This window comes from Thamnophis elegans, chromosome 2 (genome assembly GCF_009769535.1).
Source record: "Thamnophis elegans isolate rThaEle1 chromosome 2, rThaEle1.pri, whole genome shotgun sequence".
In the NCBI taxonomy this organism is placed as follows: domain Eukaryota; kingdom Metazoa; phylum Chordata; class Lepidosauria; order Squamata; family Colubridae; genus Thamnophis; species Thamnophis elegans.
The window spans coordinates 35,737,652-35,761,870 of record NC_045542.1 but is presented as its reverse complement, the minus strand read 5'-3'; the positions used below and the strand labels follow the sequence as shown (position 1 = coordinate 35,761,870).

Below are 24,219 nucleotides of genomic sequence, written 5' to 3'. Positions count from 1 at the left end.
CATCTGGGCTTCTGAATATCCAGTCTTCTTTAATCGTAATCCCAGGGACTCTGGACTTGCTGTCTCAGCTCCAGTCGCTTTGACTATTACTACCCGCGACTGCCCCTGGAATACCATCTTGGACAGCACTTGTTTAATTTCACCCTACAGTGCCTTGGATTCTGGACGAGTGGGGGTGCTCACTGCGTGTAGGAAGGCCCTCTGCTCCCCCCAACCGCCCTGGACTTTTTGGATCTTCCCAGGCCTACAGGAGAGGGGGAAATGAGACACTCCCCTGTACGTCTCCTGTGGACCGTTGCTGGGTTTCAACCATTTCAACCATCTTAAACGTTAAGAACTACTTGCACAACTCCTAACATCGCGCAAACTGCTCTTGTATGGGGAATGCTTGTGGTATGTTTGCTAATGAATGATCCCACTTTTTACTAATTTTTAACATTTTTGCTCTGTTACTATAATTTATGTTTTTATTGCTATAGTGGGGTATGCATGCTGAGAATGACTGTTTAGCATATATGAGTGGACCGAGAGTGCGGCCTGGTGCCCCCCCCCACTGAGTGCAGAAGCAGAAGGGGGTGGGGGCCCGGACCCGCCTCTCGGCCCGGAGTGCATGGGGTAAATGGCTTGCCGAGGGGATCGGGGGCCGTGGGAGGGGAGGAGGGGTCTACGGAATTGGGGATGCACCGGAGCATCCCGGTCACGTTTGGGAGAGGCAGGTACGACGGGAGTTTCAGGGCTGGCCATTACTGGGGAAGGAGGGCTCGCTATGTTACAGCGGTCCCTCGTTCCGGCCCTGAAGACTCAACCCAACGACCAGGTGGCAAGAGTTGTCAGGGCCCTGGTCTCAGGTTGCTGCTGCTAAATGCCAGGTCTGTGATTCAGAAAGCTCCCCTCGTCCGGGACTTAATACTAGACGAGGGGGCAGACCTGGCATGTATTACTGAGACCTGGCTGGGCCATGAGGGAGGAGTTCCCCTCTCGGAAATGTGCCCAGAAGGGTTTCAGGTGCTGCACCAACCACGACACTAAAGAAGGGGTGGGGGAGTGGCAGTTGTCATTCGGAAATCATTAGCACCTCGTGGGATCCCTGCTCGGGAGACTCTCGGGTGTGAGTCCCTTCTGGTGAAGTTGGGCCTTGGGGATCAAGTGGCCCTGTTGTTAATGTACCTACCTCCCAGCTGCATTGCAACAGCCCTGCCTTCGCTACTGGAGTCAGTAGCTGGACTGGCGGTTGAGTTCCCCAGACTTATTGTACTGGGGGACTTTAACCCGCCATCTCTTGGCGAATGCTCAGATGGGGCGCAGGAGTTTATGACTTCCATGACAGCCATGGACTTGACCCAGGTAATTCAAGGCCCGACTCATACAGCGGGACACACTCTTGACTTCGTGTTTCTCTCGGAGCAGTGGAGATGTGATCTGGAACTGAAGGGCATAAAGACCTTGCCCTTGTCATGGTCAGATCACTTCCTACTGCGGCTTGATTTTCAGAAACTACTACCCCACTGCAGGGAGGTGGAACCGATTAAATGGTTCCACCCCAGGCACCTGATGGATCCTTTGAGGTTTCAGACGGAGCTTGGGGAAATACCTGACTCCCTTGCCCACAATCCGACAGAGTCCTTGGTCGCTGCTTGGAACAGAGCGGCGGCCGAGGCTCTTGATCGGATTGCGCCTTTGCGGCCTCTCCGCAGCAGTGGATCCAGGAGGGCCCCTTGGTTTACCAAGGAACTCCAGGAGATGAAGTGCCAAAAGAGACACCTAGAGCGATGCTGGAGGGCCAGTAAATCCGAATCTGACTGAACACAATTAAGAGCCTTTATCAGGACTTATCTAGTGGCGATTTGGGCGGCCGAAAAACCGTTAACACCTGGCTGTTCCAGCAGGCCTGGGGCTCCTGAGTTCCACCCCTACTCGAATTATTGTGCGTGTTGTGACTTTTTAAATTGTTTTGTATTGTTGTTTGTTTTTTGTCTTTTTACTTTTTGTATTGTGATCCTTCCCTTCTGGTTTGTCAGCCGCCCTGAGTCCCTCCGGGAATAGGGCGGCATACAAGTCGAATAAACCAACCAACCAACCAAAATGTATGCATTTCTCCACTCTCATTGCGTCCTCAGAATCCAGCCCGGCTGCCCTGTTTAGGATAACCCGCTCCCTCCTGAAAGGGAGGGATGCGGATGAACCCTTGCAGGGAAGAGCCGAGGAATTTGTTCAGTTTCTGTCGGACAAAGTTGCTCAGATTCGGACGGACCTAGACTCCACTTGGGCAGTACCTGCAGAGATGCCGAGAGTGGGCCTTGATCGGATTTCTTGGAGCGAGTTCCAGCCTGCTACTCCTGAGGAAGTGGACAAGGCCATGGGAGCTGTGAGTGCCTCCACCTGTCTACTGGACCTGTGTCCCTCTTGGCTGGTTTCGACCAGCAGGGAGGTTACACGAGGCTGGCTCCAGAGGATTGTTAATACCTCTCTTCAGGAGGGATCTTTCCCGCTGCCCCTAAAGGACGCGGTGGTAAGACCCCTCCTTAAGAAGCCTTCTCTGGATCCAGCTATCCTTAAAAATTACCATCCAGTCTCCAACCTCCCATTCGTTGGGAAGGTTGTTGAGAAAGTGGTGGCCTTTCAGCTCCGACGGACCTTGGATGAAGCAGATTATCTGGATCCCTTTCAGTCGGGTTTCAGGCCTGGTTACTCCACCGAAACTGCTTTGGTCGCGCTGACCGATGATCTCTGGCGGGCCAGGGATAGAGGACATTCCTCTATCCTGGTGCTTCTTGACCTCTCAGCGGCCTTCGATACCATCGACCATGGTATCCTTCTGCGATGACTGGGGGAAGTGGGAGTGGGAGGCACCGTTCTACGGTGGTTCTCCTCTTACCTCTCAGATAGGTCGCAGTCAGTGTTGGTTGGAGGGCAGAGGTCGATCCCTAGGCCCCTAAAGTATGGGGTGCCTCAGGGCTCGGTCCTGTCCCCCCTCCTTTTTAACATCTACATGAAGCCGCTGGGTGAGATCATTCGTCGGCATGGGATCAAATACCACCAATATGCGGACGATACCCAGCTGTATCTGTCCGCCCCGTGCCAACTCAGCGAAGCGGTAGAAGTGATGTGCCAGTGCCTGGAGGCTGTCACGGTCTGGATGGGAGTAAACAAGCTGACACTCAATCCTGACAAGACTGAGTGGCTATTGATGTTGCCCCCCAAGAATGGACCAGATATTCCATCTCTTAGCCTGGGGGGGAGAAACTCTTCACCCCTCAGAGAGGGTCCGCAACTTGGGTGTCCTCCTGGATTCTCAGCTGACATTAGAATACCACCTGTTGGCTGTGACCAGGGGGGCTTTTGCCCAGGTTCGCCTGGTACACCAGCTGCGGCCCTACCTGGACCGGGAGGCACTTCAAATGGTCACCATGGTCTCGTCACCTCTAGGCTTGATTTCTGCAATGCGCTTTACTTGGGGCTGCCCCTGAAGAGTGTTCGGAGACTACAATTGGTCCAGAATGCGGCCGCGCGAGCGATATCGGGTGTACCTAGGTACACCCATGTTACACCTATCCTCCGCGAGCTGCACTGGCTTCCCATCGGTCTCCGAATGCGCTTCAAGGTGCTGGTCATTACCTTTAAAGCCCTACATGGCTTGGGACCTGGATATCTGCGGGACCGCCTCCTGCCACATACCTCCCAACGACCCATAAGATCCCACAGGCTGGACCTCCTCCGGATACCCTCGACTGGACAATACCAGTTGGCGACTACTCGGGGGGAGGTCTTTCTCTGTAGCTGCCCCGGCCCTGTGGAATGATCTACCCGCAGAGATCCGGACCCTTCCCACTCTCTCGGCCTTCTGGAAAGCCATTAAAACCTGGCTGTTCCGGCAGGCCTGGGGCTGTTGACCCCCAAATATGGTCCAGCCCCATTTAGAATGGAGTGCATGATGTGTTGTATTTTATATCTATCTTTCTTCCCTGTATCTTATTTTATTTTCTTTTTTGATTATTTTTGTATTTTAAGCCGCCCGGAGTCCTACGGGATCGGGCGGCATATAAATGTTATTAAACCTAGACCTAAACCATTCTACTCAGGGCCATCCTTCAAGGCCATCTTTGCTGGTTCAAAATGCAGCAATATGAGCAGTAACAGGCTTTTCACTATGCTTGCTAATTGACTTTTAGGTGCAATTCAAGGCATTGTTTATTACCTATAAAGCCCTTCATGGCATCAGGGCCAGCTATCTGAGGGGCTGCCTATTTCCAATTCTGTCTGGTATTTTGCCTGTCTAGTATTTTCACACAGAGTGGGGGCACCTCAAGTCCCCTTTATTAAACATTGTCTCTGCCCTCTGGAACAGCATCCCACAGAGGTGTGGCTTCAGGACGGCCTTTAAAACCTGGCTTTGTTCCCAGACTGGTTTTATTTTCATTTTATTTATTAAATTGATTTATGGAGCTGTCCATCTCACAAAACGTTATTATGTTTGTGGGAGCCTTGTCAGGTTTTTATTGTATTGCTTTTAGTCTGGGCAGTCCTGTTTAATGTTTTTGAGGCGCTTAAATATTTCAGCTGTGTAACTGGATTTAGTAAGCCTCCTAGAGCCTACTGGAGTGAATGGAGATGACATAAATGAAATTAATAGATAAGTATTTTTTTTTACTGGGGGAAAGGATTCAGACCATGCATATTTTCTTTTCTTTTCTTTGTGGATCCTGCTTGCCGTTTTCCTAAACCTAGAAAAAAAAATCTCTGTGGCTGGAACAGAGGGAAAGGTAGACTTAGCTACCTAAATGAAGTCCTCGGCCTCAGATCCATGGCCTTTTCAGGGGTGGCTCCCTTCCTGTGGAAGAGCCTGAACACAAGATTCTTAAGGACCCCCCCCCCCCCATGTTGACACGGAGCCAATCAAGTGGCTGATTTGATTGTGGGTTTTTTGCCACTGGGGGAGAGTGTTAATGGGTTTCTGTATTGTGGACTTTTAAATTTGTAAGCTGTTCAGAGTCACTGTGTTTATCCAGGCGGTCTTCGCCTTAGGATCACAGTTGAGACCAGGGTTAAGCAAGCAAGGGGGTTGAGTGAGTCACATCCAATTTTACGACCTTCTTCTCATTTCCATCTTTACTTTATTCCCTATTTGTCAACATAAATTTTCAGTTTCCTCTTTATCTTGTTTTTCTTTCTTGACTTTAGACAGTACTCTAAGGTTGCAAGAATGATAAGTACAGCGTTTCTTAAATGCATCTTTTCTCTTTTTACTGATTCAACTATGAATTGATTCAGATTTTCATTTTTCCCCATTCTGATTATTACTGAGTTTTCCTATCCAGTTTAAATCGGATGCTTTTCAAATTGTTCGGTTCAGTCCAGTTTTTTTTTAAATTGGGGCATATTACCATATTTTTTGGACTATAAGATGCTCCGGAGTATAAGACTCACCATGATTTTGAAGAGGTAAATTTAAAAAAAAATGCTTTTGCACTCTGCAGACCTCCCAAACCCTCTGCACGCCTCGTTTTTTTGAAAAAAAAAGGGGGGGGCATGCAGATGCTTTGGGAGGCTTGTAGAGTGCTCCTGGGGGCTGGGGGGGGGAAGATCCATTTTTTGCTCATTTTTGCCCTCCCCAGCCCATAGGAGCACTTTGCAAACCTCCCAAACCCTCTGCAGGGCCATTTTGGTGAAGGGGGTGGGGTTTTGGTAGGCCAAAAATGCTGTATTCAGTATATAAAACACACCCACATTTTCACCCTCTTTTTTTGGGGAAAAAGGTGCGTCTTATACTCCAAAAAATACGGTACATCTATATTTTTGTTCATTTTTACTGCCTTCCTTTATTGTCCCATATTAAGTTTAAATTTCTCATAGCCTTTAACAAAGCCCAGGTTTGTTAAATGAGCCATAGCAGTTATTAAGTGAATCATGAGGTCGTTAAGTGAGTGTGGCTTTTTGACTTTGCTTGTCAGAAGCCAGCTGGGAAAGTTGCAAATGGCGATCACGTAATCCCAGGATGCCGCATCTGTCCGAAACACATGCTGATTGCCAAGCGCCCAAATGTTGATCATATGACCTTGGCAATGCTGCAATGGTTGTAAGCATGCGGACCGGATGCAAGTGACTGTTTTCAGTGTCGTAACTTTGAATGGTTGCTAAATGAATAGCTGTACATTGAGAACCACCTGTATAAATTTGCTTAATAAATAAATACTAGAGGTACCAGGCATCCAAGCACTGTCTTTTAAAAATTGGATGTGGTTGTGTGTTCTCTCTCTCTAGAATGCCCATAGCTCCCTGGGTACAGAGACTCCTGCGATGAACCCTTTTCGCATGTCCCATATCTCTACGTCTGCTTCAACAGGTATGACTTAATCTGGATTTCCCTTGTGTAGGAAAACAGGCTTCCGTCAAACAGTGTCTTAATATTTATTCATGAAGTTCCCATGATACAATTAACCAGGGCTTTGAAATATTTGAAGCTTACATGCATTGGAAAATTGTTCTGAAACCACTGGTGCTATCATCCATTTGATTTTTTTTCTTGTTCACAGATATGGATCGCCCACAGTCTTTGAGCCTTGGCTTAAATACTCAACAACTTAAAACATTGTCAACCACACTCAAGAATTGGAAGCCCGGGGTAGGTAGTTGATTTTCTTTTGCATGTGGAAACACCAGCAACCCCCGCCCCCCAAACCCTTCAAAGTAAGGCTGTTGAATGGTCAGCATCAGGCTCTGTAGTACAACAACTCACAGCTTTCATTTAATAAGGGTAAATTAAAATCCATCAGTTTTCTAGTCAGTGTTGGGGCACAGTATTATAAAGTTCTCTACTTTCTCTGCATCTGAGAACAGAGGTGACCGAGTCTCTGCAGCCAACTATTGCTAATCAGAATGTTTGCCCTGTTGCCTGGCAAGTAACCTCACCAGATTTCCTCTGTTGTGCTCACCTTTCTGCTCACCTGGTACACTTAACAGCATCCTCTGGTAAAGCTGGCTGTTCAATAGCAATAGCAATAGCAATAGCAGTTAGACTTATATACCGCTTCATAGGGCTTTCAGCCCTCTCTAAGCGGTTTACAGAGTCAGCATATTGCCCCCAACAACAATCCGGGTCCTCATTTTACCCACCTCGGAAGGATGGAAGGCTGAGTCAACCTTGAGCCGGTGAGATTTGAACAGCCAAACTGCAGAACTGCAATTAGCTGAAGTAGCCTGCAGTGCTGCATTTAACCACTGTGCCACCTCGGAAGGTATTTGTGGTTGATAGGCCTCTGATGATATTTGGCTTTGTTAAGGGAGGCTTTCCATGACTGCATCCGGTTTTACATCCTTTTTCTACCACAGTTAAGCAGGCCACCGCTAAGCCAGACATCATGTGCATGAATTGCGACCTCCTACCGGCTTCCCCAGTGGCTTTGCTACCCGAACCGGCTGGAAGATTGCAAATGGGGATAACATGATTGCAAGCCAACTGCCAAATGCCCAGAATGCAATCAAGTAACAGTAGGGAAGCTGCATTGGTTGTAAATGTGAGGACTATTTGTAAGTCACTTTTTTCGCAGAGCTGTCATAACTTCAAACGTTCACTACACCAATAGCCTCATTAGGCAAGGACTACCTACCTATATGTATGCACCTTCACATGCACATATTCCTATTCATACTTTGTATGCATTTGTGTCTACCCCGTGTGGCCACATACAAATATGTTATGTGTTGGTTCTGGACATTACTATGGGAACTGCCATGTTTATATCTAGGTTTCTTTTTCCTTAGTCCTGCCTGCCTGCCATGTGTGGTCTTGGATCTACTTTTCTCAAAGGTGCTTTATTCCCCAAGAAGCAACGGGAGTTTCTTGTTTTTCTTTGAAGACCTTTCGCTTTTCATCCAAGAAGCTTCTTCAGCTTGAATGAGAAGCAAAGCATCTTCAAAGGAAAACCAGAAAGTCCAGTTGCTTCTTGGGGGAAAAAAGCACTTTTGGGACAACCATGATCTGGATAACTGAGAATCTCCATAGACATCATTATCTATTTGCTCATTTTCTTCCCTGCCTTGGGTTTCCTGCTACCTAATGGAGTTGTGCTGAGGAGTTGGTGCCCTGTGGCTCTAGCATTTGTTATCTCTGTCAGGTGGAGAAGGCAAAGGCGAACCAACTCACAAGGACCGTGGAAGGGGACAGTTCAGCGTCCAGTCTGGAGGCAAAACAGCCGAACAACGTTGCTGGGGGCAAGCTGCCAACACAAAGGTGAGAAAAGGGCCAAATTTTCCCTCGTGATTTTTTGGGGTTTGGATGGGTGGATTATGTTTGTAGTAAACAGAAGTCTTGGTAGTTCCGCTTGCTACCGGTAGACCTCAACATATGACCTTTCACTTAATAACCATTCGCGGTTACTGTGGCCTCAGCCATTGTACCTTGCAGCTTGTAAAGCACTTCTGGCCATCCTACAATGACACACTGCGCAACCTTCCCACAGTCACATGACCCCATTTTGAGCACTTGGCAACCGGCTCACATTTTGGAATGGTGGTAAGGTCCTGCAGTCATGTGATCATGATATTTTTTGTCAGTTTTCAGCCAAAAATAAAACAAAAACCCACCCATTGGGGAGAATGGATTCAAACTTAGAACGGTGTGATCCATTTAACAATTGCTATTAAAATGGTTGTAAAATCAGGTCACGTGGGTGCCTTGACTTACGACTGTCTCAACTTCCATCTGAAATTCTAGTGCCAATTGTGATTGCAAATTGAGGACTACCTGTATAGGTTTCTTGGTTGCCACACTGGGCTCAGCGTGGCTTAATCCTAACTGAATGTTAAGTAATTTATTTTGAAGTAACATAGTTTTTCATTGCAGGTTTTTAAATGAGTGTTTTTTGCACCTCAGAGAGGAGGAAGGTGTTTTCACCTTTTCAGTAAAGAGGAAAAAAGAGTTTTTAAACTCCCACCTTTGCCTTCCCTTTCCTCGCATTGTGAATTGCCTCATAAATCCACACTAGTTCTGATGCTTGTTAACTTTTTGTGCTTTTGCTCTTGAACAGCAGTTCAGTTGGCAAGAAGGAAATTGCAGGAACCTCTTGGAAGGGTGAGCGACTGCTTTCTTCTCTATGATCTAGAGCAGGCTTATCAAGCTGGCAGCCCATGGGCCAGATATGGCCCGCAAGGGCCACACCCATCCCGGCTCCGCAAAGGCAAAAAACATTGTGATATGTCATGATACAGCCTACGATGCGAGCGGGTTTCACACCCCTGATCTTGAGCCATGGGGAAGATTCTCTTCTCTTCTCCTTTTTTATTTTGGAGTATAGCCTAAACTTGTCCCCTCTCTATGTCTATCAATATCAGTGAGAGAGTACAAATCAATCAGATAGTGTAGATCACGATTGTCAAACTCGATTTCATTGACGGCCACATTAGGGTTGTATTTGACCTCAGGGTGGGACGGAAGGGGGGGGAAGCCAGCTTGACATCACTTGTATTGCGGGGTGCCCATGGCATGGTGGTCTGAGTGCTCTGCCAGAGAAAATGGGCTCCTGAACTCTGTTTTCAGCTGCGATAGCCTCCTGCAACCCTCTGCCAGCAAAAACGGAGTGGCCCTCTCAAGCTCCATTTTTGCTAGCAGAGGCACCATAGGCTGGTCCTTTGCTGTTTCCAGGGAGCCGCTGTGAGCCAGATCTAAGAACCCTGTTGGCTGGATGCGGCCTGCAGGTCTTGAGTTTGACACACCTGGTGTAAATCAAACAGTATGAATTGTTTATCTTTCAGTAACGGTTCAACCCAGTTCTTGCCTTCATCTGACACTTGTTTTGTCACCATATAAAAAAATCCGGCCTGCTCAGCACACAGAGCATTCATAGGGAATAGCATTCATCAAAATTATCTCAAGATGGTATAGGTAGTCCTTGACTTACAATAGTTCATTTAGTGACCATTCAAAGTGACAATGGTACCGAGAAAAGTGACGTATGACCATTTTTCACACTTACGACTTTGTAGCATCCCATGGTTGTGTGATCAAAATTCAGACACCTGGCAACTGACTCATATTTCTGACGGTTGCAGTGTCCCAGGGTCATGTGATCACCTTTTGCGACCTTCTGAGAAAATCAATCAAAATGAAAAATCAAAATCAATGGGGAAGTCAGATTCAATTAACAACAATGTTACTAGCTTAACAGCTGCGATGTTTCACTTAACTGTGGCAAGAAAGGTTGTAAAATGGGGCAAAACTCGCTTAAGAATGTTTTGCTAAGCAACAGAAATGTTGGGCCCAATTGTAGTTGTAAGTCGAGGGCTACCTGTATTGAGATTTCAAGCAACACTTGCTTTTCCTTGATAGAGACCAGCTTTTCCCAACCTGGGACCATTCAGGTGCGCTTGATTTTAGCTCCCTTAATTTCCCTCCAGTGTGACCTTGATTCCAAAGTATTGGATGATCACCTGTTTGGTTCCACCACAAAACCGCGTTCGACTAAAGGGCGCTCGACAAAACTGCGTAGCTGACATCATCACAGCGCGACAACAGCGCGGAGAAAAAAGCACGCTGTAAACACTAAACCTAAAATTAACCCCTAAACCTAAACCTAACCCCCTAAACCTAACCCTTAACCTAACCCTAAACCTAACCCTAACCCTAACCCTAAACCTAACCCTTAACCTAACGCTAAACCTAACCCTAACCCTTAACCTAACCCTAAACCTAACCCTAACCCTTAACCTAACCCTAAGCCTAACCCTAAACCTAACCCTTACCTTAACTTGAATCGGCTTGCTTTCAAAGCGCTATTTAAAGCGCCCTTCTTTCTCCGCGCTCGCTGTTGTCGCCCTGTTGATGACGTCAGCGACGCGCTTTAATCGGGCGCGCTTTAGTCGAGCGCGGTTTTGTCGTGCCACGCACCTGTTTAGGGAAAACTTATAAAATAAGACTAGAGGTAGCCCTCTGGTTATGTCCATTTATTCAGCAACCATTGAAAGCTACAATGTCCCAAAGAATGTTTTTTTAAGAGGCAACCGGACTTTCGGGGTGTGTGTGGTTGAAGGGTCAAGCTTCTTCAGGTCTCTTCTTGAATGACAAGGGAAAAGTCTTCAAAGAAAAACCAGAAAAGTCCAGTTGCCTCTTGAAAAAAAAAACACCTTTGAGACAACCATGACCTGGATGACTCAGAATCTCCATAGACAAAGCTACAATGGTGCTGGGGAAAAAAAGGACTTACGCCGAGTCCTTAAGCTTGTGGCCATTGCCATGTCTCTATAGTCATGTGATCAGAATTTGGATGCTTGGTGACTGCCCTGCACTTGCAACATTGCAGTGTCCTTTGGTCACCTTCTCCTGCCCTGCACGAGCTGCCTCCATTCCAACTTCCCCCACCCCCACCCCATCTGCCTGTTTCCTTGGCTATCTCTGCAGAGGGCAGGAGAGGCAAGAGGTTGTTGCCTAACGGCCACGGCTGGGGCTGCCAGGACTGCTGTCACTAAAAACGTGCAGCCACATGCTGTTTTACTTAATGGCCCCTTTGCTTAGCAAGTGGTGCAAATTAGGTCATAACCCAAGGACTCTCTGTAATTCAGCTGAAGCTAACTTGGTGGCACTTCTTATCTTTTATCCTTACAGAGGAAGAGTTCACGCCAGACCCAGCAGCGAAAGCAAGCATCCTTTTGAACATAGGCTTGAGCCACTCTGCCTTTGGGGCCACAGGCAAAGTGAGCCTGGCCCAGCGGGTACCGCTGAAAGATGCTCAGAAACAATCAGGAAGGTGCGACAGTGTGCAGGTGAGCAACACCACATCCCTTGGTTTGTTTTGGTTATTCTTAGATGCAGGAGGACACCTGCCTTGCATATGTACACCTTGGGCCTTCTCCTAACCCTGTTGTCTACTGGTAGTCCTCGATTTAGAACAGTTCATTTAGTGACTGTTCAAAGTTACAACAGCACTGAAAAAATTGACCAATGATCCTTTTTCAAACTTACTACCATTGCAGCATCCCATGAAAATATAGTTGCAATGTCCCTGGGTCACGCGATTCCCTTCGGAGACCTTCTGACAAGCAAAGTCAGTGGGGAAGTTAATTTAAAAAGTGCAGTGATTCACTTAACAAATGGAAATTTGGGGCCCAATTGTGGTCATAAGTCGAGGACTACCTGTAGCTGTTGATGGGTTGTTAAGAAGGTTTCAACCTATGGAGGAGAAGCTTTCATCTGTGGTGACTATTGGGCACTGACTTTGTTTCCTGTCCCTAGGGGGAAGATCTCGCTCTGTCCCAGCCCCGCACAACTGTTAGGTCAGCAGGGAAGTATGGCCGTGTGTCCTGCCGTACTACTCCAGGGCCTAAAGGTACCATTTACAGAGCGGTTGGAACTCTATTTCAATTTTAGAGCTTTTCATGACTGCATCTCCCTGATTTCTAACTTCCGTCTTGCCTGTTTTGCAGCTCTAGAGAAGCTGGAAGCTTCTGGAGCCCAGCAAACAAATACACCATTTGGGAGGTGTTCCAATGCTGAATGGTCACCTTATGGACTAGCCAGAAGAGTTCCCATTACTAACTCTCAACCCTTGGTTTGTACTTGAGGCAATCTACCTGAGAATGTCTGAACTGTATCCCTAATGTCCAGCTAGTTCTTGATAATAACCTGATGGTTGATAACCCAAATATGTTTAGCACTGCTGAGTGGTTGGAGACAAAGATATCCTTTAGTACTTTGGCCCATATGTAAGATGTATATGTCCACTCCTGGCCCATATTAATAACGTTTTCTAGTTTCTTGTTTGTTCAGGCATAATTCAACATTGGTGGCTTTTAATCCATAAAGCCCTTTTTCTCTTGAAACCAAACATGTCTCCTTGCTTCTCTATTGTGGGTGGGAACTGTGGCCCATTGGAGCTTCCTGAACTATAAGTCCCACCATCCCTCACCACTTACTACACTGGGTGAGACTGCTAGGATTTGTAATTCACAATTTGTATGCTTTGCCCCTACAATGCATATAGATGTAATAATAGAATTATTATCTTTATGTTCTCCTTCATTTACACTCACCTTTAAAAAGTTTGTAGGTGTCAGCAGGTGGAAGATGGTGACAGTTTAGTGATGTCACTTGCTCAGTGATAACCAGATTAGCACTGCTGCTTTTAGTGACAGGCCCAAATATTTTAGTTTCTTCATGGGAAATTCTGTTATATTTTCAATTACAGCTAATCCCCGACTTACTTGGAAAAAGTGACTTGCAACCTGCACTCACACCATTCCCACGATCATGTGATCACAGGCTCGCATTTACGACTGGTTGCAGTGTTATGTGGTCCTTAGATCATGATTTGCAACCTTTTTTATTTTTTGCCAAATTTTGACTCCCAAAAAAAAGCCTTCTGGAGAAGCCCAGTTTGCTTAATGAGTGCTGGATTTTGGTTCACAGCCACATGTTTAGCTTCAGAGCGGTCATGAAAATTTAATAAATTTAGGCCTGACTTGAAATTCCTGTCCAGATTGTGGTCAAAGCTCGATGATTACCCGTATATCAAATGGAAAGTGATATGCCCCATCTTTTACTGTTGAAGCTATCATCTCCAAAGGGTAAGGCAAAAGAGACTAAAATATTTTAAGCTGTCCTACAGTAAGATGGTCGCTTTGACTCAGAACTGTTTCATATGACCAGAAGCATTTCTGCAGTGCCATAATTGGGTGTGTGCTCAATGTGCTGTTATTGAATAATGAGCCTCCCTCCCCCCTGTTAGATTTGCCCCTTTTGAAGTACTGTCTTGCAGTTCTCTGTGATTCCATTCAGTCGTTCTCTGAATACTTTTCTCCTGTATTGGATCAGCGCCGTGCGACCTGGACACGTCACCGTATACGTCATACTGCCTGTACCACGGACAAAAGGGTGGGTACCCATCAGTTAAAAAAGACAGCGGCAGAAAACTAGGCAATTTTGCTTCTAATAGCCAGGGAGACTTTGGCTCACAAGCTGGTCCAGATTCCTCTATTCCACATGTTAGAAAGGAGGCAAACCTAGATTGATCTTGACCTCACAAGAACATAATTTAGCATTTTTCTTCTAAACTGGGTGTCCATTACAAGCCACAGTATCAAAATGGAGATGCATCATGACATCATACAATTTTTGTAATTATCAGCTGGTATCATAATATTTGGGGGATACGGTACCTCAGTGGCTAAGATGCTGAGCTTGTCGATCAGAAAGGTTGGCGGTTTGAATCCCTACTGCTACGTAACAGAGTGAGCTTCAGTTACTTGTCCCAGCTTCTGCCAACCTAGCAGTTTGAAAGCATGTAAAAATGCAAGTAGAAAAATAGAGACCACCTTTGGTGGGAACGTCACAGCGTTCTGTATTCCTTTGGTGTTTAGCCATGCCAGCCACATGACCATGGAGATGTCTTTGGGCAGTGCTGGCTCTTCGGCTTTGAAACTGAGATGAGCACTGCCCCCTAGAGTCGGGAATGACTAGCACATATGTATGAAAGGAACCTTTACCTATCATAATATTTGATGCAAGTATATAAGTTACATCATTTTTCTGATGGGTGTCAGATGCATATGTCATTTGGACCCTGGCAGAGACCCATGGATGGATGCTCATGTGTTGGTATGTCTGATCTTGTGGCATTGCATTGTATCAGCTGATACATGTTTCTGTAAGAAGAATTAGTTTTCTATTGTTCTTTGGGGAAGTAGTATTTTTTATTACTTTATTAATTATTAAATTTGTATGCCACCCTATTTCCCATGACTCTGGTTGTTTTGCAAGTTAAAAAAAACATTTGTCAAATAGTAATTATCTGCCTCTACATATCTTCCACATCAAATAGTTGCTTCCCATAATTTGATTCTCATTATGGTTGCTTGGGTTCAGAGTTAGAAAGTAGATGCAGAGTGATTTTATCATTTGGACGCTTCACCTTTTGGCAAAAGTAAGCATTCTGACTGTGGATGTATTCTCAAAATTTTGGTTTTAAAGAAATTTGAGTGAGTTGCCATGTCTTACTAAGAACTGGTAGATAAAGAGCCATTCATTTCTGTCCTCTAATATGTTCTTCTCAGGTCAAAATGATGGACAGAGTCACTGGACAGATGGGAGCTATTGACTCCAAGGAAGAAGACGCACCTGTGCCCTGGGTAAGTGGCAAACAATGGTGTTGCACAGGTAAGACAATATGTCTATAATGAGGGCTTGTGTCACAGGGCATTCTGGCCTTCTAATGCCTGGCCCAAAGTTCCTTGAACAGTTTAGCAATTTTTCTTATTTCTATCTGCCACAAGTACAGGTAGTCCTCGACTTACAACAGTTTGTTTACTCTGTTTCTCTTCAGATTGTATAAATCTTTCGCCTTTTTTTTTTTAGTGACCTTTCAAAGTTACAACGGCATTGAAACAATGTGACTTAGCATTGTTTTTCACAGTTGCGACCTTTGCGGGATCTCCATGATCATGTGATCAAAAATTCAACTGGTTCATGGTTAAGACCATTGCGGTTTCCCAAGGTCACCTTTTGCGACTTTCTGACAAGCAAAGTCAGTGAGGAAGCCAGATTCACTTAACAACTGGTTTACAACTTATAGCTGCAGTGATTCACTTAACAACTGTGGCAAGAAAAGTCACAAAATGTAGCAAAACTCACTTAACAAATGTCTCACGTAACAACAGAAATTGTGGGCTCAATTGTGGTCATAAGTCGAGGACTACCTCTAAAGCTTGGTTAGGATTAGTTAGTTCATTTTACTTGGAGATAATCATGTTATCATGTTATTACTGTATATAAGAGGCTGATACAACATTGCTTGTGTTTTATGCTAGATCACATGTTGTTTATTCTTTCTACTTTATTGTTGCAAATTATGAAATTCTTGGTAAATATGATTTCTGAATTTCTGATCTAAACTAAACTTGTTAAATATAGAATTTTAATCTAAATTTTTATAAGCTAAATGTGGTCTACAGTAATTTATTGTGAAGACCTTTCGGGTTTTAAAAAAAAGGTTGTGTTCCTAAAAACTGCATTTTTGTAAAACCAGAAATAATATAAATGGAACCAAGTTCTTTTGGCAGGCCTGGCAAAATTATAGCAGCCATGCTGGGATGGTTGCTGCAGTCTGGAAATCATTGCCCAGCCAAAAATGGACCAGGGAGGAAATCCTCCTCATGTTTCTGCCTGTTCTTGACAGACTTTTAGTGTAGAATGTGTTTCAGAGGAAGTGATTTGTGACATTTCCCCATCCACATACACACAGGGGAAAATAGCTGTGCGTCTTTTTGAGGAGGAAATGGCAGCATCGGTGAAGAAAGTACCCGCTATTCCTGAGATTAACAAAGAAATGGGAAAGCTTCAGGTAGGCAAGGGAGTCTTGAGAGTGGGACTCAAATTGTGGTGGTGTTTTTTGTTTTTTGTTTAGAAATGAGTTTTAAATGGGGAACATGCCATATGGTGATTGCAAGTGTTACAGCTTACAGAAGTGGCTATTGGCAGGGGGGAGGCTGTAAACCTGTGGTCTTCCCCCCACAGGCTTGGCCCAGACCAGCGGTGGGATTCCAAATCTTTTACTAATGGTTCTATGAGAACGTGCTTCATATGGGCTTCGCACATGGACCTAATGCATGCTTAACACTCAAAAACTGCCCTCGGTGTCGGTGCTGGTGAGCTGAGCTGTTGTTTGGCTCAGTGGAGGTGTAGCAATCTGCTCTGCTGGGCGGATCAGCTGAGCTAAAAAACAAGGGAATGTAGGACAGGGAACGGCAGGGGTGGGAGGGAGGTGCCAACCAGAGGTGGTATTTGCCGGTTCTCCAAACTACTCAAAATTTCCGCTACCGGTTTGCCAGAACCCGTCCGAACCGGCTGAATACCACCTCTGGCCCAGACTCCCAAAATGGCTTCCAAAAGTCATGTGCCGTGATTATGTTAAACTTGTAGAAGAGGGTGGTTACTAAAGAGACAAGAAACAAGCAATGGCAGCCTCGGCAGCCTTGGCTGATCTTAAAAATTTAGACACAGGGATGGACCTTGTCAGGAGTAGCCCAATACCTAAAGATGTGGAAGTTGAAATTTCCCAGGAGAAAGCATCAACAAACACTTCTGTGTGGTTTTCACGAAGACTCCATGGGCTGTGGTGACAGGGATAGTACAGGGTGGTTGGGGCTGCTATGTTGTATCCTGTTTCCCCGAAAATAAGACTTCCCTGGATAATAAGCCAATCAGGATTTTGAACGTATGCGCTAAAATAAACCCTCCCCCAAAAATATTGCAACGCAGCAGCAGCCATGAGGCGACCACACTCGCTGCCTCCTGCACCTCCAAAATAATAAGACTTCCCCAAAAATTAAGCCAAGCCAAGAAAAATAAGACCCTATCTTATTTTCAGGGAAACATGGTACAGTAGCAAACTCCAGAGGTCTTCTGGGGGAAACAGCAGCTCAGCTGCCTCTTATTCGGAGAAACAAGTTGCTTGCTAGGTGAACTATGTTTCCTGTGGATTCTGGCTGGGGACACCTTTTTTCCTCACAGTTCTTTGCGTTCTTCTCCCTCCAGCGTATTGAGTACCTCGCCAAGCTCTTGCAGCAGGAGATGGAGGGTGACATTGATTATGAGGAGACCCCCTCACTAAAGAAATTGCACAAGCGCTTGACGGTTCACAGCTCACCAACTCTGGGGGCTTCTGAGCCTGAACTACCTTCTACACCTCTCCAGGATCCTAAACCAAGCTTGTGTGAACAGGCTACAGACTTGAATAATGTGGCTGTTACCCCTGCACCTTGCTCCACCCACACCACTTCCAGCCAGCTGCATGTCTGCTCCAGCCCCTCCCCGGAAGTAGTCATCTGCCCTTCATCCAGTGCGACGAGTAGAGGTGAGGCAGGAAAGACAACTTGAAGAAAAGGTCTCTAGTAATGGTGGGCAGGCATTTTTAAGGAAGTAAGATATTTTGGTGGCTCTGGACTTTCATCTGCAACAACAACAGCTGTGCTGGCTGGGGGATTCTGGGAGTTGAAGTCCACAGGACTTAAAGTCGCCAAGGTTGAGAAACACTGCTCTAGAGCAAGGGACTCAAAAATGGCTGGCTGAGGAATTCTGGGAGTTGGAAGTCCACAAGTCTTAACGTTGCCAAGTTTGGAGGCCCCTACTCTAGAGCTTCTTGTTGAAATTCAGCTCATAGCACTTTTCATCGTCTGAGACTTGCCATTGAAGAAGTGTCCTGACTTGATCATAGTCCATGGACAGCAAAACCCCTGCAGATAGGTCATAGGCCTTCAGTTTGCATCTTAAGGCCCACTTTCAGAACAAGTGGTGTTGGCCAGAGATTGTTAGAGCCAGTTCCATACAATAAAAACAAAATTTTAACTAAAGATTAAAGATTGCCAACCCTTTCCACCGATGACTGGAGAAACCCACTGAGAATACCGAAGCAGTACCGGCTGGACAATCTGTCAAGAGCAGGCTGTCTTCTACATTGGCGGTGTGACAGAAGGACTCCCCATAGACTTTAAGTTTACTGACAGGTGTCCTTTCTCCACTGTTCCCTGTGAGAACAAATCACAAGGCCAGAAGGATGCCTGAAACCACTGCAGGGGACTCTGAAGCGTTGTGAAGGGAACTGAGGGCACAAAAGGTATTTTCTCAAAAGACCTGGCCCAGAAAAAGGGGAGAAAATTCTGGAAGTGAACAACTGTAGTTATGCATGCAATGACCATAGGAATGCTTGAAAAGGGGATGCTTTTCTGAAACGAGGGATTCCTGGCAAGATATATTTTGTTCCTTATGAGCACCAAGAAGAAATGCATTGGGAAAGTGTCTTCCAAACTAATCTGGGGTCTTTAAATGGACCTCCATGAGAGAGAGATGACAGACCAGAAAGTAGCCAGAAGAACAATAACCCAGGAACCTGCAATTCACCAGGTGTTATGCCCAGGCGGCATAAAAGAGTCAGGAAGTATAAAAAAACTGTCTATAATCAGCCATGCTTCCTTCTGTTTGCCCCCATAGGTGTCGCAAAACAACGGTTGGATCACCTCCGCACTGCCCCCCTTCGTTTCCACGAAACCTGCCTAAATGACGAATGTGCCTTCTACACATCTCGCCTTGCCTCCCTGGCTCAGCCCTTGGCACATCGGTGCCAAGAGCCGGTGGCAAAAATGCTGAACGCTCACGATACCATGGTAAGATTGGACTTAGCTTGCCAATGTGCTGGGGGAGCAGCATGTCCAGGTTACCTAAGCCAAAAAGCAACTCCTGATGTTTACAGAAAACATGTACTTGAAAGAATGACCCATGTTGTTCTTTGAAAGTATGCTGTAGCTCAAGGGATGATAATCGTTCCCCTTAGTGCATTTGTGTATGATGGGCTATGCTGCCATTTTCCCACATGAAAAAAAATGCTCTATTCCTATGGTTTACAAAGGGAGAGTCTATTTACTTGTTTGCCCAAATTCAGTGCCCAAAATCAGAGGATCTGCAGTGGGATGTGTATACAAAACGGGCTGAACCTTTTATGCATGTTCCCACAACTTTGAATTGAATGCGCTGGCTAAGATGAGGTATTTTACTCATGAGATGCAACTCTCCCCTCCCCTTTCTTGGCCTACTGTGAAGAGGCTCAAAACCTGGCTCTGCCTGATAGGAATGTTCCATGTTGAGAGGTTCATTACGTTAGGAAGAAGATCCGTGCTGCACCCTGTAACATTGGTTGTTTAAAAAAATTATTTAATCTATGGATTTAAAATAAAACAAATTGTTTTGTACCTTTGTTTTTTAAGAAAATTGTAAGCCATCCAGAGCCGCTTGACAGTGTTATATAAATTTAATCAAATCAAATAATTTTGAGGTTTAAAGGATGTATTTCTGAGGAAAAAATGAGACGCAAGAAGTACCGTAGTTTTTGAGTATAAGACACACCTTTCCCCACCTCCCCCCAAAAGAGGGTGAAAATCTGGGTGCGTCTTATACAATGAATACAGCATTTTTGTCTTCCTGAAACCCTGCCCCCTTCACAAAAATGGACATGCAGAGGGTTTGGGAGGCCTGAATAGTGCTCGTCGTTTTTGCTCATTTTTGCCCCCCACCCTCAGGAGCACTCTACAAGCATCCCAAAGCCTATGCATGTCCTGTTTTTTTGCAAAGAAAATGGGCCATTTTTTGCTCGTTTTTACCCCCAGACCCAAGGAGCACTTTGCAGGCCTCTCAAACTCCGTGCATGCCCCATTTTTCACAAAAAATGAGATGTGCAGAGGGTTTGGGAGGCCTGCAGAGTGCAAAACCTTTTTAAAAAAATTTACCTCTTCAAAATCTTGGTGCGTCTTATACTCCAGTGCAAAGTACGGTATGTCTGGCTTGGAGAATTATGGGCTCCAAAACATGCAGGTGTGCTGAGGGCAGAGCAGGGGCATATCAGAACATTCTTATCATGGGTCAGGCATGTTCTGAGTTGTTTTCTGTGGCAACCAAGAGCTTTGTATTAACCTTTATTTCAAGACAGGCTCATTCTTCAAAGAAAAGGGTATATGCTTGCTCTTTTCTTCTTAAGACCGGATTGCCATTAAACTGCTGACATTTTAATTGCTGTGTTTGCTTGGACTGAAATGGTGGCCGCTGGCATTGTAGTTCAGCTTGCTTTTGATCAATATTGTCCATCTTTTTCTTGTCTGTATACCCTTTACTTGAAGCTTATCGATGCATTCATGTAGTTTCTGTGTAAGTTACTAAAATCTGTAGCTGATTTGGTGCTGTTTCTTATTTATTCAGAACTAGCTGATAACCCGGCATTGTCTGGGTATTTTCCCCCTTACCAGAGGGAGCCCCCTTGTGGAGTACTGTTAAGCCATTACCATGGCAACTCCAATGTGCTGTACAGTAGAAGCCATTTTACGGCAGTACCGTAGAAGCCATTTGAAAGCACAAAAGGCTGTATTACAACAGAACACATACCCAGAGTGGTGTTAGGGATGTCTTACCCCCACAGTATTTGTTTCCAGAGAGTAAGTCATCTGTGTACCAAGTTTGGTTGACATTGCTCAAGGCATTCCAGAGTTATGCTGGAACATAAACACACACACACACACGCACACACACACAGCCATTTTTATATAGGGAGATTAGTCGTTGGTTTTTTGACAGAGGGGCCAGCAAGAGAGCCAGTTTGGCCTAGTGGTTAGGGCGTCAGGCTAGAAATCAAGGTACCATGAGTTCAAGTCCTGCTTTAGACATAAAAGTTGGCTGGGGGACTTTGAGCCAGTCACTCTTTCTCAGGCCAATTAACTTCACAAGGTTGTTGTGGGGAAAATATAGGAAGGAGCTATGTTGGATATGTTTGCCGCTTTGAGTAATAATAACAACAAAGGGTTGAATTTTCTAACAGTTTTTTTTTCTTCATGAGACACATTTGTGGATTTTTCCTTTTATAATTTTTAGAAATGCTCTTCTACCCCATAGTAATTAGCACTTTGGTAATGTAGCACTTTCAACACATTATCTGGAACAGCTTTTCTCCTGAGGCTAAGGAATAAACTTAAGAGTCCTTAGAGGTGTAGCAGTTGTCATCCCACCTCAGGAGATGTTCTTGATCAGATGTTAGAAGCTTGATAATGGCCAATGAATATATTATCTCTGCTAAAACGTTTGCTCTCTCTATCTCTTTAATCAGCACTTTACACCCATCTTGGCATCTGCACCTATTTCCCCACTTTCAGAGGAAGAAAGGACTCTACTCTCCTGAAAAAAGGAGCCGTGCCTTTGTTTTGGGGTTGGCCGATGGGAGACAAGGGCCTTGGCAATAGTTGAAAGGGAAGGAGGAAAAGCTGCAAAAGCCATTGTGACAAGCAACTACAAAATGATCCTGCATTTTCCAGGATACGCTAACATTAATTGTAAACTGTTTTTTTTTAAATAAAATAAAACTGTAAAAGAGTTGCCTTGTTGTTTTCCATTTAAAAAAAAAAGTATGAGTTCAGAAGATATTTGAATAAATAAAGCCATCCTGTGAAATAGCCTTGCCTTGCCAGATTTTGTTACAGGTGCTTTCTACACATCTCACTGTGTTTGTAAGGGGAACTACTGTATGAAGGGAGTTGTTTACACATTTTGTTGGATAATAACAGTATTTGTACTGAAATAGAAAAATAAAGACCAACAGCCAATCTTTCTACCTCAATTTCTTCTTCTCCATTGGTTGTAAAGTTATTTTTTTCACCACTGTCATACTTTTGAACAGGCACTGAAGGAAACGGTGAGGACTACCTGAAGTCAAATTACATAGTGACAAAGCACAATATTATTCTTGCAAAATCCTCCTCAGGATGAACTCAAGCAAACCCTCGGGTGGTTTAATACTATGTGTGAACACAAACTACAGTATTTGTTTTAAGGTGGTGGTGAGGAAGGCTTGTGGAATCTCAGTTACTGCTTTTGTGTGGAGAGACTGCTGAAAGTGACCTTAAGAGTAAGAGGCAAAATTTTTAAAAAAGGATGAACCATGGGAGGGAGGGGGAAACCTTGCTCTTTTCACGCAAAAGGGTTAATTTTTCACCAAGCCCAACTGCACCTAGGCTCTAGGTAAAGTAGTTTTTATCTGATTCATTTCTATTGCCCCTGTCATGCCCAATGGGCAGTGATGGATGACCCAGCAACCTCTGCTTCATCCAACTACTCCCATCCTATTTCATCTGAGCTAAATGAGAATAAATGATGTGCTTGCTCTTTCCTGTAGGCCTTGCAAAGATACCAAGCTTTAACCACCGCCTTCCCAGGCAGGCTTTCAGCTCGCTGGTGGAGCAGGGGAAACATTTCTCTTTTCCCTGACAAGGGCAAGATGGCCATCTGAGAAGGGCTCAACGCACTGCTTTAGGTACTAAGGGTACAAATTAAGGATTGTGCAATGTGGACAGACCACTGCAGGAGAATATACTATGCCAGGAAGCCTAGAATTAAACCAAAAGTAAGTTTGCCTGGAGAAAAGACTGAGCAGAAAATAACATTATTTCATCACATGTGTAAACAGCTCTTCACATGAAGGAGAACATGTAGCAGTGGTGGGTTCCGGCCAGTACGCTCCAGTACGGACGTACTGGTGGGAGCAGTGGTCACTGTACTGGAACAGTGTTTTGGTGTGCCCATTCGCCCGCCTGTGTTCCTTACCTGCTTTTAAGCCAACTGAGTTATTTGCGCATGCGCACTCAGCATATGGTGTCTCCGTGACTTCTACGGAGCAGCTGGAGCATCGCAGGGCAGTGGGTGCGCCTGCGTGCGCAGTGTACATGCCCGAGGTGGACGCCCGGCCCCGTTGCACTGTAGTGGTTGCGACAGGATCCAGAACCCACCACTGACATATAGTATTGTACCCCCCAGAAAGTTTTTAAACTGAAAATAATCCTTCTTTGTCCACCAAATATTCTGTGCTGGCCAGAATAAAGCTGCAACCTGCAACATGGAGAGAAATCGTACTTATATTGTACTGGGAGGGAAAAAATGAGTGTTTCTTTCCTTACCACAGCAGATGGCAGCTTCTGACAGCTTCCGACTGACCTTAGTTAAAATTAAGAAGCTAAATAGAGTCAGACCTGGTTAGTATTTGGATGGGAGACCACCAGAAAATCCCAGAGACCATAACTATCCTAGCTAAAAAACTTCTTGACTAAAGACCATGTCAGGCCATTTCTGTATTGTTTCCTTGGAAAGAGAAGTGGCTTACCACTGAGGTCCAGAAGAACGAAATAAAGACATTAATAATTTGGACATCAGGAAGCTAGATCCTAAGGGCCTGAGGGCGAGTGCCACATCCAGACTCAAAATCCTAAAAGACAAGCTCAATTCGTATGAGAAAGTCTAAAGATATGATCCTGAAATCTTAGGTACAAACTATCCCAGTAAGGCAGAAAAATGAGGGGGAAAATCATTAAGAGAGTCTGTGAATAAAAATGTTAGCAAATTGAGAAAGAAGCTGAGCGAAGACAGTAGCAAAGGTGGGGTCCAAACCAGAGGTGGGTTACTCCCGGTTTGGCCCGGATCGGGCAAACCGGTAGTAACAGCGGCGGAAGGCTCCGCCCACCTGCCCGGATTGTATGCACGAGCATGCGAGCGAACAGGTAGTAAAAAATTTGGAAATCCACCACTGGTCCAAACTGCAGTGGAGATGGAGTCATGGAAGCCACAGTTGAGAAAATGCTGACACTGGTGAGGACAGCAAAATATAGTTAGGTTTTTGGCGAGGGATGCGATGTGGAGGTTGCCCATTGTAAAAGAAGAGA

At 45.2% G+C, this 24,219-nt stretch overlaps 1 protein-coding gene across 3 annotated transcripts in view; it reads left to right on the top strand.

Annotated features, from left to right (window-relative positions):
• The window catches only part of TROAP (trophinin associated protein), a 30,575-nt gene extending 8,690 nt beyond the window's left edge, over nt 1-21,885 (top strand). For 2 of the 3 annotated variants that reach the window (XM_032212120.1, XM_032212117.1), the window contains exons 5-17: nt 6,259-6,340; nt 6,531-6,619; nt 8,112-8,227; nt 9,024-9,067; nt 11,594-11,751; nt 12,221-12,314; nt 12,412-12,536; nt 13,799-13,858; nt 15,037-15,111; nt 16,224-16,322; nt 17,516-17,834; nt 18,968-19,140; nt 21,621-21,885. In XM_032212120.1, coding sequence (XP_032068011.1) covers nt 6,259-6,340; nt 6,531-6,619; nt 8,112-8,227; nt 9,024-9,067; nt 11,594-11,751; nt 12,221-12,314; nt 12,412-12,536; nt 13,799-13,858; nt 15,037-15,111; nt 16,224-16,322; nt 17,516-17,834; nt 18,968-19,140; nt 21,621-21,692 — 1,506 coding nt within the window. In that variant the 3' untranslated portion in view covers nt 21,693-21,885. The remainder of the gene's footprint in view (nt 1-6,258; nt 6,341-6,530; nt 6,620-8,111; nt 8,228-9,023; nt 9,068-11,593; nt 11,752-12,220; nt 12,315-12,411; nt 12,537-13,798; nt 13,859-15,036; nt 15,112-16,223; nt 16,323-17,515; nt 17,835-18,967; nt 19,141-21,620) is intronic. The other variant, XM_032212119.1, reaches the window with a different exon arrangement.
• The last annotated feature ends 2,334 nt before the right edge of the window (nt 21,886-24,219 follow it).